Consider the following 18859-nt stretch of genomic DNA (forward strand, 5'->3'; position numbering starts at 1 on the left):
CATGAGCAGGGTATATTTTTCCATCTTCTAAGGTCTTCTTCTATATCTTTCTTTAGGGTTCTGTAATTTTCATTGTATAAATCTTTCACCTCTTTTGTTAGGTTGATTCCCAAGTATTTTATTTTTTGGGGGGATGTTGTGAATGGAGTAGTTGTCCTCATTTCCCTTTCAGAGGATTTGTCGCTGATATACAGGAATGCCTTTGATTTATGCGTGTTGATCTTATATCCTGCCACTTTGCTGAATTCATTTATTAGCTCTAATAGCTTCTTTGTAGACCCTTTTGGGTCTGCTAGGTATAGAATCATATCATCTGCAAACAGTGATAATTTAAGTTCTTCTTTTCCTATTTTTATGCCTTTAATTTCTTTCGTCTGTCTAATTGCTCTGGCCAGTGTTTCGAGGACTATGTTGAACAGAAGTGGTGAGAGAGGGCATCCCTGTCTTGTACCCGATCTTAGTGGGAATGCCTTCAATTTTTCTCCATTCAGAGTGATGCTGGCCTGTGTTTTTCTCAGCAAAAGAAACAATAAGAGAGATAAACAGGGAGCCTACATCCTGGGAACAAATCTTTACTCCACACACTTCAGATAGAGCCCTAATAACCAGAATATACAAAGAACTCAAAAAATTAGACAATAAAATAACAAATAACCCAATCAATAAATGGGCCAAGGACCTGAACAGACACTTCTCAGAGGAGGACATACAATCAATCAATAAGTACATGAAAAAATGCTCACCATCACTAGCAGTCAGAGAAATGCAAATCAAAACTACCCTAAGATACCATCTCACTCCAGTAAGATTGGCAGCCATTAGGAAGTCAGACAACAATAAGTGCTGGAGAGGATGCGGGGAAAAGGGCACTCTTGTTCATTGCTGGTGGGACTGCAAATTTGTGCAGCCAATTTGGAAAGCAGTATGGAGATTTCTTGGAAAGCTGGGAATGGAACCACCATTTGACCCAGCTATTCCCCTTCTCGGTCTATTCCCAAAAGACCTAAAAAGAGCATGCTACAGGGACACTGCTACATCGATATTCATAGCAGCACAATTCACCATAGCAAGATTGTGGAATCAGCCTAGATGCCCTTCAATAGATGAGTGGATAAAAAAAATGTGGCATTTATACACAATGGAGTATTATTCTGCAGTAAAAAATGACAAAATCATAGAATTTGGAGGGAAATGGATGGCATTAGAGCAGATTATGCTAAGTGAAGCCAGTCAATCTTTAAAAAACAAATACCAAATGACTCCTTTGATATAAGGGGAGTAAACAAGGACAGGGTAGGGACAAAGAGCTTGAGAAGAAGATGTACATTAAACAGGGATGAGAGGTGGGTGGGAAAGGGAGTGAGAAGGGAAATCGCATGGAAATAGAAGGCGATCCTCAGGGTTATACAAAATGACATATAAGAGGAAAGGAGGGGTAAGACAAGATAATACAAAGGGAAGAAATGATTTACAGTAGAAGGGGTAGAGAGAGAAAAGGGGAGGGGAGGGGAGGGGAGGGAGGATAGTAGAGAATAGGACAGACAGCAGAATACATCAGACACGAGAAAGGCAATATGTCAATCAATGGAAGGGTAACTGATGTGATACAGCAATCTGTATAAGGGGTAAAATTGGGAGTTCATAACCCACCTGAATCAAACTGTGAAATATGATGTATTAAGAACTATGTAATGTTTTGAACGACCAACAATAAATTTAAAAAAAAAGAAATAAAACAAAACAAAACAAAACAAAGAACTCAGAATAAAAACCCTCATCATTATGTAGCAGTCTGTGAAGAAGCCAGCATTTATTTTGCTATCATTATTTTTATTAATGTCATCATTACTTTTTGAATATTTTGTCTGTGAGGTTTCATTGATATGATTCTGTATAGTCTTTTGAATTTCTCACTCTCAAGCCACAGTGATATATATTTCAGCCTCATTCAGTCATGACTTGTTCTGTACTGGCGAGCTGCTTCCTCTTTAGGATGCTTTTGATACTCTGCCTGTTGTTGATGCCTCAATTCCCTCTGGGAGTTCTAGCTTATTGCCTTTTGTTTTGTCATTGTCTGCTTAACAACCATACTTATCACTATTGTTATTTGTTTCCCTTTCTGCTCCTGCTTTCACATGAGTAGTTCTTAATTTCTGAATTTATAAGAGTATTCCCTGAAAAAGTGTCCTAAATTATACTTTGGGGTACCAAACACCTTTTAACAAAAATTGTCTTATTTCCTTTTCAGGTAATAAAATGGAACTTAAACAAATCATAAGGTGTTGAATTGGACAGTATCTTTGCTTTCCATAATCTCATATTATTTCTTCAATGTTGAAAAAAAGACAATCAAAATAACAGTTTACACATAGTGTGATAAATTCTATGATAAAGATAGACACAGTCCTATGGGAACAAAGGGAAGTGGGGAAAGATTACAACTGAAACTGGGTTAGGGAATGCTTTTTAGAAGAAAGACCTTTGAACTGAGATTAGCATGCTTAGTAAATACTCAGATGCTGAGGGGCTAGAGGGGAACCCTGCCCCAGCCTCCTGAGAGGTAGTTTGGCCTGAGTGAGAAGGCAGAGCAGAGAGACTGCACTGAACTGGTCTCATGGAGTTAAAGTAGAATTATGGGGAATGAACAGTGTCGATCGTACATATAGTACGGTCAGATAGTGAGGAACCTTAAAATTTATACTTTTACTAAAGCTATGGAAATCAGTTAGTCATTCCTTCATTCTTACTATGTACTGATCCTTAGTGAGGTGTTACGGATTTGAAGAACACAGTTGGATGTTCAGGAATTCATAGTTTACTATGAGAGAGATTCATAATTAAATAGCAAGAAATAATTTAAGAAACTTTTCAATTTAGAGTAAAAGGTTCATGTAGTCTTATTCTGAAGATGTTTAAGAAGTTCTCTAAAGGCTTTCTATAGGTAGAACTAAGATACATAAATTATAAAGTTTTAATTTTTTTGTGTTTTGATGATGTAATTTTCACAAATTACAGTAAACCTATCACACCCAGAAATCAGGTTTCTGATCAGGTACACACTAAGTAAGTATTGCAACTAGGAATTGAACCCAAGATTTGAATTGCAGAGCCTGAGTAACTATTACTGTCTCTCTTAATGGTGCATATCCTATAACCATATCCTATAACCAACTCTAAAGTACCCTGGTGGGATCAAAGGTAAACCAGAAACAGCCTAGAGATTTGGGAAACTCTTCTCTGATAAGGTAACCTCAGAGCTGGAGGGTGGGGAGATTGGGAAATGCTAGCAAAAGCAGAGGAGGAGGGTCATGCTTAGCAGAGAAGACAGTGTATCTAAACATACAGAGATTTGAAAGAACCCGTCAAGGTAGGGCATGCCTTCATGGTGGCACAATTTTGAGTAGAAGAGGTGGCTTAGTGAGAGATGAACCTGGGTAAATATATGAAAACAGAGTTTATAAAAACTTAAAGATATTAGATTGAGGTGTTTCAATTTATTCTTAGGCAATAGAGAATAAACAGAGGTTTTAAATCAGAAAAAATGGGACTATGTATCTTGTAAGATAACTTAGGAGCTATAGGAGAGATGAATCAAGGCAGAATACCAGTCATGCGGTAGTGGTATTTAGATTAATTTTATTGATAATGTCAAAGAGGAACCTTTGGTTCTGTTGATTTTTCCCTGTAGTCTTCCTGTTTATGTTTTTATTTTATTTAATCATTTGGAGAGTGTATTCATTGGCTGGGCATGCTTTGATCCTCAGTACCTCATGCATGCTAAGGAAGTGCTCTACTACTGAACTATACCTGTAGCCCTTCCTGCATCTCCCCCCTTTTTCTTTAATATTTTTTAGTTGTTGATGGGCCTTTATTTTATTTACTTAGTTGTATGTGGTTCTAGGACTCAAACCCAGTGCCTCATGCGAATGAGTCTAGAGCTCTACCGCTGAGCTACAACTCTAGCCTCCCTTCCTGTTTTTAATCTCATTGATTTCTGGCCTAATTTTTATTATTTTATTTTCATTTATTTGGGTTTATTTAAACTTACACAGCTCCTCTTCTTCTAATTTTCTATGACAGAATTGTAGATTTTCTTCTTTTGTGTTGTATGCATCTTATTGTTATAATTTTCCTCTAAGAACAACAGCTTTTGCTGCGTTTTTAAGATTTCAATAAGTTTTATTTTCATTTAGTTTATGTTTTTAAATTTCTTATGACAATTCCTTGACCTATGTGTTATTTGAAAATATGTTGTTTAATTTCCAAACATTGGGGCTTTTCCAGTTGTATTTCAATTATTGATTATTTAATTCCATTGTGTTCTGAGACTGGTCAGATGCTTTTTATGATTAAGTTTGTTAAGATACATTTATGGCCCAGGATGTTGTCTGTTTTGGTTAATGTTTCTTGTGAGCTTAAAAGAGGGTGTGTTCTGTTATTGTTGGACAGAATATTCTGAAGAAGTGGCCTATAGAATGAGATCAAATGCTGGCAAACCAATATCTGTTAAGGGGTTAAGATCTAAAATACATAAAGAACTCATATAAGTCAGAAGCAGAAACCCAAATAACCTGATTTAAAAATGGACCAAAAGACCTGAATTGACAATTCTCAAAAGAGACATACAAATAACCAACAGCTTTTGTGAAACATGTGCAACATCTTCTATCATCAGTGAAATTGCAAATCAAAACCACAGTGAAACATTACCTTAGGCCGGTTAGAATGGCTATTGTCCAAAAGACAAAGGATAACAGTTACTGGCCAGAATGTGGGAAAAAGAAACCCTTGAAGGCTACAGGAAATGTAAAGTGGTATAGCCATTATGGAAAACAGTACAGAGGTTCCTTAAAAACTTAAAAAATAGAAGTTCCTTATGATCTAGCAATCCTACTTCTAGGTATATATCCAAAGGAAATAAAATTAGTATCTTGGAAAAGCTATGTATTCTCCCATGCCTGTTGCAGGGTTATTCACAGTAACCAAGATACAGAAACCACCTAAATGTTTCTTTATAGATGAATAGATTTTTTTAAATAAATGAGGTGAGATTGTATACCTAGTGGAATAATATTCAAAAATTTAAAAAGGAGGAAATCCTTTCATTTGCAAAAACATGGGAGAACACACAGAGCCTTGAGAATTTATGTTTAGTGTGAAATAAGCCAGTTGCACAAATATAAATACTGTATGATCTTACTTACATAAGGAATCTAACATGGTCAAACTCCTAGAAGCAGAGAGTAGATTGGTGGTTGCCAGGGGCAGGAGTAAAGGGGGAGAAGCTAGCAGGTCAAGAGTACAAAGTAGTGTACAGCAGTAGTTACAGCACTACTGTTCTATTAAGTGTTCTATTGAAAAAATTTTATATAGGAACCTGTGAGATTATGAATGTTATGAACTTGACTGTGGTAATTATTTCACAGTATATATATATATATATATATATATATATATATATATATATATATATAAAAATGTCAAGGAAGTTTGGATACCAGATACCGAAATATACAGTTACAGAGGAGGAATAAGTTCTCAAGTTCTGTAGCACAGTAGGGTGACTCTAGTTCACATTAATTTATTATATGTTTTATAAAGAACTAGAAGAGAGGAGTTTGAAGCTTCTCAACACAAAGAAATGATAGACGTTTCAGGAGGTGGAAATGCTGGTAACTCTGTTTGGCTTTTTACCTATTGCATATGCATAGCAAATTATTACACTGTGCCCCATAAATATGAAAAAATACATTTCTTTAATTTTTTTAAATTAAAATGTCAAGTTTTATACTTTAAGTATAAACACATTTTATTTTTGAATTATATTTGAATAAACATAGACCAAAAAGGCAGAGTTAGCCAGTTGTGGTGGCACACCTGTAATGCCAGTGATTCAGGAGGCTGAGGCAGAAGGATCGAGAATTCAAAGCCAACCTCAGCAACTTGGCGAGGCACTTAGCGACTCAAGGAGACCCTATCTCTAAATAAAATACATAAAAGAGCTGGGGATTTGGCTCAGTGGTTAAGTGCTCCTCGGTTCAATCTCCAATACCAAAAAAAACCCCAAAAGGGCAGAGTTAATCCTCTCTTTGGTTCACTTGCTTAACTTGGAATGAGGAGCAGATGAGATGGTCTGAGTTTGATTCCTGACTTTTTTTTTTTTAGTTGACATAGACACATAGACTCCTTCGGAAAGCTTGGGATCTCTTAGAAAAAAGATTTCTAAGTATTAGAGAATCATGAATCCCTTAAGTCCCATTCACAGTCTCTAGTTAGGAACACTGGCTATAGGCTGAGAATACAGCTGTGAATAATCTGAAATGTTAACTAATTTACAAAAACTTCATAGTCCACTTCCAATTTTATTTTTGTTCTGGGAATTTTCAGAACTAGATGAGTATATGATAGATTGATATTTTGTTAATGTTTGGAAGACTTAAATATTTTCCAAGAATGAATATGTTAGATAGCTTTGAACTGGACTGATTTCTATTATTTTGTAGTTAAATGTACTCAGCTCTTAGCCTGTGTGCCCAAGCACTCTGTCCTGCATCTGGGCACTTGAGAATGTACTGAGTTCTCTTTGTGCAGTACTCATTCAGTACAAATTAGTCAATGACAGAGCTCTAACCAGAGCATATCTTTCTGTCATCTATGATTTACATCCTGCTCTTCTCTTGCAAGGGAGCTAGAGTACAGAAGCATATTCCTGTAGCCAGATAGGGAGTTCACTAAAAATTCTCAAGTGCAAGTGTGTTTCGTTGCTTATTCTTATCTTTTAAAAAATCAATAAGCAGGTGTTTAGTAAATAAAACTGTATTCTGAAGTACTTTTTCATTTCTTAAGAAATGGCATCTCGTTTGTATAGTTATGCAGCAAAATTAAAAATGAATCTCAAGTTATGACTGCTTCCCTACAGATTATAAAAGCAAATTGCTTTTTATCCAAATTTTGCATATCCATAATGTTCTCCCAGTCTTCCTGGTTCCTTTTGTAACATATCCTGTTTTTGTGTCTGAAATTAGCTAATTGTTGGCACAGTTAGTAGTGGTTGGAAACATCTAAGGATGCTTTCTAAAAGCTCAGTGTTATTGATTCTGTGTATCCTTTAACTCAGTGGTTAGTTTATTTTTTAAATCCAACTCCAGCAAAGGGTAGATTTTACATTATGATTCAATATATGCTCGTTCACTCTTACCTGAAATATACTTCATGAAACCATAGTTATCCTTGCCATATGTGGTTCAATATCTTCTATGCTGTTATTACTTTAAAGAAAAAAAAATATTCATCACTACTCACAAAAGGAATCAATATAACTTACTTAAGGGTTTTTTGTTTGTTTTGTTTTGAGAAAGTGTTCTTTATTTATGTGATAATTTTCACTGTTTCTTTATGGATTCATAAGATACATTGTGATATTCTTTCACTTAATTTGCACATTTTTAAACTGTAACAAACTGTTCATCAGGCACATGGAATTTACTTATCGAGAAAACTGATATAACAATATAGAAGACTTTGGTAGTTTTGAGTTTGGGGATTCTTTGAGGTTAGGGAGAACTTTCTATTTGTTTCATTCTTTTTTACATATACTTAAAAATAAAGTAATATTAACAGCAACATTTGTGATCACTTTGTTGAATTTGATATAGTTAACTTTATTAGAAATATTTTTATTTGTCTAGTTAATGTTTTATATTTTATATAAAATGTAGTAAAGCCAGAAGGAACTTTTGAGTTCCCATAATTCATAATTTGTCATTCAGGGAGATTTATCAAAATTAACTTTGCTTATACTAGAGAGAATTTTCTATTTTTAGGACTTTTTATAGGCTCTTAAATGCATGCTCAACCTGGTCAAGGTGGTGACATTTTGACTGTTATGCATTGACATCTTTCTACAGAATTAGAAGTATTTATCACCAACTAGCCAAGATGAACGTGGTGAAGAGGATCATGGGGAGGCCGAGGCAGGAGGAGTGCAGCCCGCAGGACAATGCCTTGGGACTGATGCACCTCCGCCGTCTCTTCACTGAGCTGTGTCATCCTCCCTGGCACATGACTCAGAAGGAACAAGAAGAGAAATTATACATGATGCTGCCAGTGTTTAACAGGGTAAGACCAGGTTCCAAATGTAACTTGCAGGACCGGATGTCCTTACAGGAGTCTTAAGGTAAATGGTAAGTCATAGGTAGAAAAAAAAACTATAGGATGACCTCTTGATATTTTCATTCATTTAGAAATTTGCTGTAAATCAGTATGACTTCATGTGAAACCTGGTCAGAATGAACTATACTTGGTGAAACCTAACAGATAAAAGAAAAGCTTTGAGGTTTGTGAAATGTTCCTATAATGGCTGAGCTTTGGAAGAATGAAGATTGTAAATTAACATTTGTGTTATTTCTATTGTTTTGAAGGTGGCGAGCTTGCACCAAATGGTACACTTGACCATGTTCTTTGTACAATTTTAAATATTATATGGTTTGCTTTTTTGTTTTTTGCTGTTTTCTATGAGATTCAGCAAAGAAATAGTTATAGGCTATAGACAAAATCTAAATAGAGTTAATGTCTTAATGTATTTTGGTGATTATATGTAACAGTCTTATTGGAGCTTTTTAAAATCACTTTTTTATATTAATCAAAGATTTATAAGTACATAGTTTTTAAAGGTTCCACAGCTTTATAGTTTCCTACTGCTTTCTATAGCTAGTTGCTGCTACCACTAAAGCTTTTAAATAGCATGCTTTAACTGCCATTTCTTGATTATTCAGTTTTAACTGACCTCCTACTAAGGAATATGAGAATCTGCCTTTTTAACTTCCTGACCCACTAAGCCATAACATACATATTCACACTGTCTAATGCATGCTATGCTCCTATCCTTTTCACATGGTTGTGCCATTTGTATAAACAATATTCAGTGTTTACTCTCCACTGACTGTGGTGTAAATATTGCTCAAAAATGAATCAGTGGTAGAGCATGCCTAATATGTATCAGGCACTGAGTTTGACCCTTAGCACAACATAAAAAGTAAATAAGTAAAATAAAGTTATTGTGTCCATCCACAACTAAAAATATGTTTTAAACAATGAACTTGTAATATGTCACCTTTTTATTTCCAGTATTATGAAACTCAGTTTCCCCTAGACCTCTTTTACAGTTTCTATCTTTCTCCTCATGTATCTCTTTCTCTGTTTGTCCTTTCTTTCTCCTTTCTTTGTCTCCCTCACTCTTTTCTTTTTTCTATTTCTAGTTCTTGCCCTTGTCCTGCCCCTTTTCCTCCCCTACCTTTCCTTCTCTCCCTCCCATCCTATTTCTCTTTCTTCCTGTCTCTTCTCCTCCCCTCCCCTCCCCTCTTCTCTCCTCTCTCTCTCTTTCTCTCTCTGATTTCATCTCCCTCTGTCTTCCCTTTCTCTGTTATTCTTTCCCCCACCTCTACCCTTTCTTGTTTTTTTGTTTTGTTTTGTTTTGTTTTACTCCTGTTTCTCCCCGGCTCTATTTCTTCCTTCTCCACTCTTGTCTCTTTATCTCTTTCCTGACTTTGTCTTACATCTCTGGCTCAATAGTCTTACTTGGTCTTTATATTGTTCCTTCTGTTAGTCTTTGTTTCTGAAAATTTCTAGGCACTTTATTTCTCCTCAGTGTTAGTGTTATTGAGGAATGAAATATTGAAACATTGGAAATTATGTGCAAAGGTGAACATTTTAAGTAGAAAGATGATCTTACCACTTATTTAGATACCCCTCACCCGCCACATGTACTTTTTTTTTTTTTTTTTTTTGGTACCAGGGATTGAACCCAGAGATACTTTAGCACAGAGCCACATCCCCAACCCTTCTCATTTTTAATTTTGAGACAGAGGTTCTCGTTAAGTTACTGAGGCTGGCTTTGAACTTGTGATCCTCTTGCCTCACCTCTCAAGACACTGAGCTTACAGGTGTGCAGCACCACACCCAATGTGACTCTTCAGTCTTAATATTATCCATAAATCGTTTCTTTTGGGTATATTGATATCCCAGGAAGGGGATTTGTCCAATCTGCCTAGAGTGTATTAGCCTAACTGGTAGTGTTTTCGTATAGCCAAATTGAAGAACTAGGTTGGTACTTCATGTTCAGAAAGTTGACATTCACTTGATCTTTAGTTTTCACCGATCAATGTCTTGTCTTCAATTTGCACATATCCCTGTTCTTCCTCTCTAGGAATAGCAGTGGGGATTAGCAATCACCTTAATTTTCCTGGCTGTAAAATAAGAATATCTACCTTATGAGGTAGATATAATCCTTATAAGGATTAAATAAGATAATATACATAAGACAATTAATAAATATTTTTCCTTAGGAACTTTTATATATTATTATTTTTGTTACTGAATTAAAAATAAAAGCTCTAGAAGACAAAAGCAAAGATTATAAACTATTTATGCTAAAGTAATTGTTCATGTTATGTATTACACAGACCAATCTATCAGCTAATGTTGATAGCAGAAGGGGGGAGATTGACCTTGTGTATTCTGTTTGCTTGTTTTGTCCCTTCATTTATTCTGTTTTGTGTGTTTACAAAGTCATTCAGTGAACTTCTGTCAAATAAGTGTACATTATATTATACTGCACTATGCATTGGCATTTCTGAGATGAAATGTAGTTTCTAATCTTGTAAGGCTGTCAGTATAATATTGAAGATAAACATGTAAATCTGCACATAAGAATATATAAGCACAAAAACAGATAAAACAATAAGAAAGAATGAGTATAACTATAAATGTAGGTACCGTAGTTACTGAAGAGTCTGTAGGGACCAGAGAAGGAAAGTCTTTCTTAAGAATGTGATGGATTCTTGAGTTCTTAAAAGATAACCATTAGCCAGAATAGAGATAAACAGGGCTAAATTAACTAAGAAGGTAATAGAAGTTAAATGATTAATTAAGACAAAAGGCAAGAAGCATGTTTATAATTGCCAGCATCCATCAGCCATCTAAAAACCTGATTTTACATCAAGGAAGGCAAAACATAAAAGACTGTTGAGATGGATAGGAAGCAGATCACGATAGCTTTATAAGTAATGTTCACAGTTAATACTTTTTCCTGGAGGCATACAGTGCCAAGGAAGTAGTTTAAACAATAGAATAAGAGTAGAAGGAGCCAAGGCAAGGTTGTCTCCTACACTTCCAGTTTGGGAAAGTTGGTGATTGTTTTCACCAGTTGCTGAGAAAGACAGGTTTTAGAGGGCAGATCAGTGTGGGACACTGGGTCAAAATTATTTGTGAGCTTCCATGGTGGAGGTTTTTAACAATCGTTTGGAACCTCCTGTGAGGAGACTTGGCTCAATACATGCTTTGGGGACCCATTAACAAAATGTTGCAGTTGAATGCTGGCAAGGGCCGCCTAGCTGTGTTACCACATGGTAGAAAAGCAGAATGGGAGCAAGCTGTATACAGAAGGGGCCAAGCACATGAGGCAGCCTCACTTTATAAAAACCCATTCTCCTAAAAACTAATCTAGTTACATGGGACTTGATCCTCTCCTGTGATACAGCATTAATCCAGTTGTGAGGGTGGACCTTCCACTAGACCCCATCTCTTAGTGGTTCTAACATCTTAGTTCCAGCACATGAACCTTTAAGGTACAAAGCATAGCCAAGCCACAGCAGTGGTGAAGTTGGCAATAATGGGGGTTTTGTTTACATGTTTATAATGTTTTGCTTTGTTTTGAAAGATGGGAGAGATGCAGGCATACTCATAAAGAAAAGAGAAGAAACCAGCAGAGCAAGAAATTTGGAAAACTTCAGGAGAAAGTGAAAATAAATTGAGGAAAGGGGGAGCGTGAAGTCAAATTATAGGTGGATGAATGAGCCTTGAATAGGAGAAAGACAGTTTATCCTGTGGGAAAACAGATTTTGCTAGAAGTGAATATAAATTTATATGTTAGGAAGTAAGTAAGATCTTGCTTGATGACTTTTAAGATTCCTGTTGTCATCTGTAGAAGATATGGCCTATTGATAGTCTGGAGTAAACAGATTGAGTAGGAGACTTATGGAAATTTGTGATGGTTTAGAATATCAATATAAGAGAATGCAAGAGACACCCAGAAATAAGAGATAGTTGAACAAGAGCAACAAAAGAATCCATTAGTTTTGAGGGTCTAGTGAACATTAAAGATAATAAATTTATGCTGGATTTTATCATACAAATCTCTTGTAGAACAAGAGAAGGGAAATGCCTGATTTATTGGGACTGAGATTTTGCTGGGCTGGTGAATCAGATAGGCAGAACTGAAAGGAAGGAACAAAGAGATTAGTTTACATATCATCAATGGGCATGTGTTTGATAATGGAAAGAAGATGGAAACATTAATCCATTTAAAGAACACACATTTTCTAATTTATGAATTTAGAGTCCTAACTATCTGCTGAGAATGATGAAGGGAGGAGGTGGTAGAGAGGAACTTGAGGAGAGGTGTGGGAGCTATTTTTAAAATGGGAGAGGAAACTAACTGTGGACAAGCCTTTATTTCAAGCTCTGTTCTAATAAGTCTTTAATTTATATTGGAATCAGTTCTGTGATTTTAAAATTTTGTTTAATTTTTAATCTTTTTTTATTAATGTCATGATATGCTATTGGCTACTGTGGCAATAAAAGTAGTTTTGTTTTTTCAGACTTATGAACATTTACAAGACAATAATACATTTAGAGCAATTATGGGAATAATCGTTTGTAGCCCCTCCCCTTTATACTGGAGTCAGAACCCAGGGCCTTGCATGCTATGCAATTGCTCTCTGTCACTGAGCTATACCTGTAGCCCTGTTCTTAGCTCTTAACATGAATTATTAAGTAATATCCCACATAATATGTCTCCCATGTATTGCATCAGTTAGGTTTTCACAATTAAAGTGAGTCTTGATTTGTGCTTAATGGTGAATAAGCCATAATACTGCTATACCTGGGCATCTATAGGATAGTTTTTAAAGAATGATTAATCATTATTTCAGTGTATGATGTTTGCTTTTTACATGAGTTGGGAAATGACATGTGTTGACTATTTTCTTTGGGTCAGGTTTCATGCTGGGTTCTTGAAATGCCTCCTGTGGTCTTCATCACAGCCTTACCAAGAGGCTGCTGCTGTCTTCCCTCCCACTGATTCTCTCAAACTGAAAGATTATGGTGGTATATGAGAGTAAGCTGAATAATATTTATTCAGAATTCTAAAAAATAATAAGCTTTTAGTCCCAAGAACAAAAGCATATACAGAAAATACTTGGTTTAAACTTATTCAAAATGAGTAGCCCTTTTAGTTGTCTAAAAATCCATTTACTACCAATGTTAATTACCTTAGTATTTTTTATCATTATGTATTTTAGAAATAATCTAGATCTAGATATTTAAGAGAATCTCCTTGTTTTTTAACTTATTTCTGATTTGTATGTGAGAAACATCTAAATTGAGTACAGTGTTCTTTTTAAATTCCTTAGAAATAATCTTTACTTTTTAATTTGTTGGATTTGGAGGGAAGATACTGAAGTTTAGTATTAAACAAGGGAGCTCCAAAATCAGAGGAACTATTCTGTTATAGCTTTATTACTTATTATATAAGATCAATACAGTTGATAAGTTGAGTATGGCTTCAGTCTGTGTGACACTGCACTTGCTGGATTCACCCCTGAAATAAATGCTCAAGGATTCTTCCTGACTTGCTGGAAAAACTGGATGGAAAAGGCACCCAGTGCAAATGAGAATGCAGTTCTCACGGTGTGAGTTAGGCATTATTTCTTCTCTCTTCAGCTTGTGGTACTCAGAAGCAAACAAAAGGGGAAAAAAATGTAAGATGAGGGAAAGTCTTAACCGATTTACAGTATGAAATAATGTAATTAGATCTTATTATTAATTTTTTAGCATTGTTATTCATAGCAAATTATTTAAGGACTAATGATAATCAATACCCTATTACTGAATTTTAGAAATTATAAAAATTTAAGAAATAAACTTCTATTTTAGAAAAATTTGTTAATATTCCAGCCTGTCTTTTAAATTTTTGTTGACTACCATCATTCAATAACAAATATTTCTTGAACCTCTACTTGATGCACCATGAATTTGCTTTGAGAATGCCAAAAATAATTGAAGAGTTGCCAGGAAATTTTCTGAAATTTATTAGGGGAGTTTTAAAAGTGACCCTTTTGTGGGAGCTGAGAAGGTAGCTCAGTGGTAGAACACTTGCCTAGCATCTGGAAGTCCCTGGGTTAATCCCCTTCCTTCCAGAAACAAAACCAAAACAAACTATATAAAACAAAACAAACCATGTTTTGTCTGTAGGGGAACAGTATGTTACAGTGATAGGATTCATACAAAGTTTAATTGAGAAAATACAGTATTGACTGATTAAGAGCCCAGCTTAGAATCAGACAGACCTAGTTTTAAATTCTGTCTCTGCCACCTCCTGGCTTAAGTTAGCTTCCCTAACCTTTAATTTCTTTACCTGTAAAATGTGGATACTAATATCACTTATTGTGTAGGATTTTATGAGATTTAAATGACATATCAAATGCTTGAATAGTACTATGCACATTGCAGGTGCTTATTATATGGTAATTATTTGCATTTTTATAGAATGTGCTAGAAGGTATTTTTGTTTCTTAGTACTGTGAGTTGTGAATGTCACAAATCATATTACGGAATCATCCCTTTTCAGTTGAATGTGTTGGTTGACTCCTCTTGCCCAGCTCTCTCCCCTGACAGATGAAGAAACAACCAAAAGGGAAGTTTTTCCTAAAAATGAGAAGTAGAATTCAGCTATGCTCCATCCCCTGTGACAGACACTTACATACATGTTGGAGGCTTTTGTTTAGTTGGTGAAAACATACCTAGTGTTTTAAAATTTAATCGTTGAAGTCAGTTACAAAAAGTACACTCCTTTTTTTTTTAACTACATTATTATTACAGTCAGCATTATCTGATTTAGATTTTAGTTCCAGTATCTCTCCAGCCTTATTTTGTACCACTTCCCCTCTCATACAGAGTGTTCCAACCTGACCAGCCTCTTCTTAGTTCCCAACACTCCAGGCTTCTTCCCACATGGAGGTCTTACCCAGCTCTGGAAACCTCTTTCCTTGTGTCATCATTCATCATTGTCTGGCATCACTGTGGTTCACCCAAAGACCTCTTTGCACAACCTTTCTCCCACTTCAAGCATTCTGTTTTTAGTTACCCTGTTTTACTTCCTTTATTATACATCACTGTCTTAACAAAGTTTTAATTTCAGTAATTTTTTTTTTTTTGTATCAGGGATCAAATCCAGAGCCTTACATATGCAAAACACATGCTCTATCACTGGATTTTACTCCCACCTAATTTTAATATCTAAACGAACTTGCTAAACATTTGTCTTCTGTACTAAAATGTAAACTTCATGAACAGTGGAATATTTGCTTTATTTACCTTTGTATTCACAACTCTTAGAAAATGTTTGGCACATAAATATTTGCAAATGCATAAGTGCACGAATCGGTGTCTGTTTACTACACTAATACTGTTATGTCAGAGAACAGCACTTGTTCATTTTTAGATTAGCAGATAGAATGTAGTTCTTTTAAAAATTTTTTTTACACAAAATAAGAGTGAATATCAGAGTTTGAGAGAAAATTTAGTTGCAGTTTCAACAATGTATTTGCTCAGCATAAAGACTGCTTGAATACCAATATTCTTGTAATGCACAAGAATTAACTATTTGTTTTATAAAGTGGTCTTAATTCTTACAAATAAAATACTTCTTAATTCTTGTTTTTTTAATTTTTTTTTAGATTTTGATGGGCCTTTATTTTATTCATTTTTTAAAAATTAATATGTGATGCTCAGAATTGAACCCAGTGCCTCACACATGCTAGGCAAGTGTTCTACCACTGAGCCTCAGCCCCAGCCCACTTCTTATTTCTTAAGAGCAAAATATGATACACATCAATAGAGTATGAATAATAGGAATATTTATAAACAACTCCATTAAAAAGACATTCATTTTTGCGTAGAGGTAGAACTCAAGCATGTGTCATCTTTAGGCTTTTCAGTTTTACCTACAGTTTGTTAAAGAATATGAGTCTTATTTAGTGGATGATAGGTTAACTCAACCACACAGCACATATCAAAATAGAAAAAAAATTACTAAGCAATTCTTCTTCTTCTTCTTCTTCTTCCTTCTTCCTCTTCCTTCTTCCTTCTTCTTTCTTCCTCTTCTTCTTTTTTTTTTTTTTTAAACATTCCTGGGATTGAACCTAGGGGCATTTAATCCGTGAGCCACATCCCCAGCCATTTTTATTTTATATTTTGAGACAGGGTCTCACTAACTTGCTTAGGTCCTCTCTAAGTTGCTGAGGCTGGCTTTGAACTTGCAATCCTTTTTGCCTTAGCCTTCCGAGCAGCTGGGATTACAGATGTGGACCACCATTCCCTGCTTATTGAGTAGTTCTTGAAAAATACATTTATTTGTTTTTTGAGATTAGTGAAAAATGCTCCTTTGTTAACTTAATTGAATAGACTGGATTCCTGGACAAAAGGAATTGTTTTATTTAGTGTTTTCAACTTAATTCGAAGGAGTTTCTAGGAACCATAGTAGTACCTGTTATAAAGACATAGGAAACGGTCTCTATTAAAGGGTATTATGTTATTTTCATATCTTTTTATTAAGATCTTTGGGAGAATTTTTTAATATTATGATATGACAGATATAAATACTTTCTTAAATACATTTTTTCTTATCTTTGTGAACAGTGCGATTAAATTTTTTCTCTTGTTTATTGGAGCCAAAACTCATGACCAAAACATGAAAAACATAGAGGTCTTTTTGGTCTTTTATTTTATTTTTTTTTAATATTTATTTTTTAGTTATAGGTGGACACAATATCTTTATTTTATTTTACGTAGTGCTGAGGATAGAACCCAGTGCATCACGCATGCGAGGTGAGTGCTCTACCTCTGAGCCATAACCCCAGCCCTGGTCTTTTATTTTTATGTAGTCTTTTTTCCCCAGTCCATGTCTCTAGCCTCAGGGTTGGGTGTTGTTTTTTTTTTTTTTTTTTTTGCATATTAGTTTTATTTTCTTTCTTCCTTTCTTCATATGTTCCCATGTTATCCTCCAGTGCTACTTGAATATTGTCTGTAACTAGGTTGTGGGGGCAGCCAAAGTAGAAACACATAATATCTAGGGAACATTCCTACAAAAGAAAAGGAGGTAGCTTGGGAGGGAATATGAACATGAATTAATTGGGTTTCTTGGCTTTAGTGACATTTGGACAGTAATAAGAATACAAAAAGAGCATTGTAGTGGTGAGGTGTTTAATGGCTCTAGAAAGAAATTCCTTTCAGTTGTGAAAAACACTTTAAAAATAATATTTTATGGTACTTCTTGATATATAGCCATTAAAATACCATCTCCTTTCCTATGATGGCCCATCCAGGTTTCATTTTCTTATTCTCTTTGCTGAACCAGTTCCCACTTTATCTTTAAGAATTGTTTATTCTAAAGGTCATTTGTCTTAAGTTTTTGTGAAAACAATTTTAAGAGTCTTCTATTTGTTTCCTTTATTCCTCTCTTTTTCACAATAGTCTTATCTTGGAAATTGTTGTATTTAGAATTTATCAATTCTGAGATACACAGTGAAGTTAGTGAATTCTGTATTCAGCCCAGGACTTAGCAGTAGATCATTCTACACTTTTTCCTTCACACTGTGTCTTATTACCATTGACGAACCTTGAACCTTATCCCTTTCTGTAAGTTCTCAATTTAGGTTTCCTCAGACAAGGGTTGTATTTTCTAAAGTTTGTCATTGAGATTGATTCAGATTTTGTAGATAATGTCTTTTTTTCCTCATTAGTGTTTCAAATAGTTCATAAAATACAAATCTATCGTCTGTATACACAAAAAGCAAACAAAGTATAAGAATTACATTATGATGACCTTTAAAATATGTGATGGATAGCAGAAAAATTCACTTTAAAAAATTTCTAACTTTTGCTACAGGAGAGAGGTAGTCAGTAATTATTTCTTTATGATTTCAAGGGCAATGTTTTCATTTGTCTCTGTAGCAAGAAAAATATATTTTTACAGTTTTTAGGGTAATATCAGTAGGCAAATTTTAGCTTTTTTTTTTAACTCCCCTAGATGTCTAGATGATGGCTTTTAGATTTCATTTATTTAATCACATATTTTATTTATTTAATCATATATTAAATAAATAAATAAAGGTCCACTGTCTTTTCTTCTCATAATCATATATAATTTATTTAATCATATTCAACAAATTATTTAATACATACGAGAAAATGTGTCTAGATGTGATCTATTAAAAGAGATATGTTTTAAACATAATCAGACCCAAAGTTATTGTGTAACTATACTATGTGACTTGATCTTCAAGTTATGCCACACTTTGAAATTCACAAACATACTCAAAAAGATAATAAGACTTCATTAAAATTGTTCTTTCTCCATAGGTTTTTGGAAATGCTCCGCCAAATACAATGACAGAAAAGTTTTCTGATCTTCTGCAGTTCACAACCCAGGTCTCACAACTAATGGTGACAGAAATTTGAAGGAGAGCATCAAACAAATCCACAGGTATTACAGAAGCCAGAAAAACCAGATTTATTTGAATAACCAGGCAATTCTATTCTTTTTTTAGTTTTTATTAGTGCAATTCTTTAAAGTGCTTCTATGGTTAAATAGAAAGTAGACTGTTTTCTAAGCACATGGATTTTGCTTAGCATTGCCCCTACCTATTCTGTGACATTCTTCTGTTGGTTTCAAGGTCTACTCTAAAATAGAGTATTTCTACTTGAAGTTGCTCTTCTTGGACCACTACTACCTCCACTACAA

The 18859-nt window shown here is 34.7% G+C and overlaps 1 protein-coding gene across 1 annotated transcript in view; it reads left to right on the forward strand.

The window, feature by feature from the left end:
- The window catches only part of LOC144257166 (uncharacterized), an 88054-nt gene extending 69453 nt beyond the window's left edge, over positions 1-18601 (forward strand). The window contains exons 4-5 of the mRNA XM_077803126.1: positions 7908-8118; positions 18478-18601. Coding sequence (XP_077659252.1) covers positions 7908-8118; positions 18478-18576 — 310 coding nt within the window. The 3' untranslated portion in view covers positions 18577-18601. The remainder of the gene's footprint in view (positions 1-7907; positions 8119-18477) is intronic.
- The last annotated feature ends 258 nt before the right edge of the window (positions 18602-18859 follow it).

The sequence above is a fragment of the Urocitellus parryii genome, chromosome 10, assembly GCF_045843805.1.
Source record: "Urocitellus parryii isolate mUroPar1 chromosome 10, mUroPar1.hap1, whole genome shotgun sequence".
NCBI lineage: Eukaryota > Metazoa > Chordata > Mammalia > Rodentia > Sciuridae > Urocitellus > Urocitellus parryii.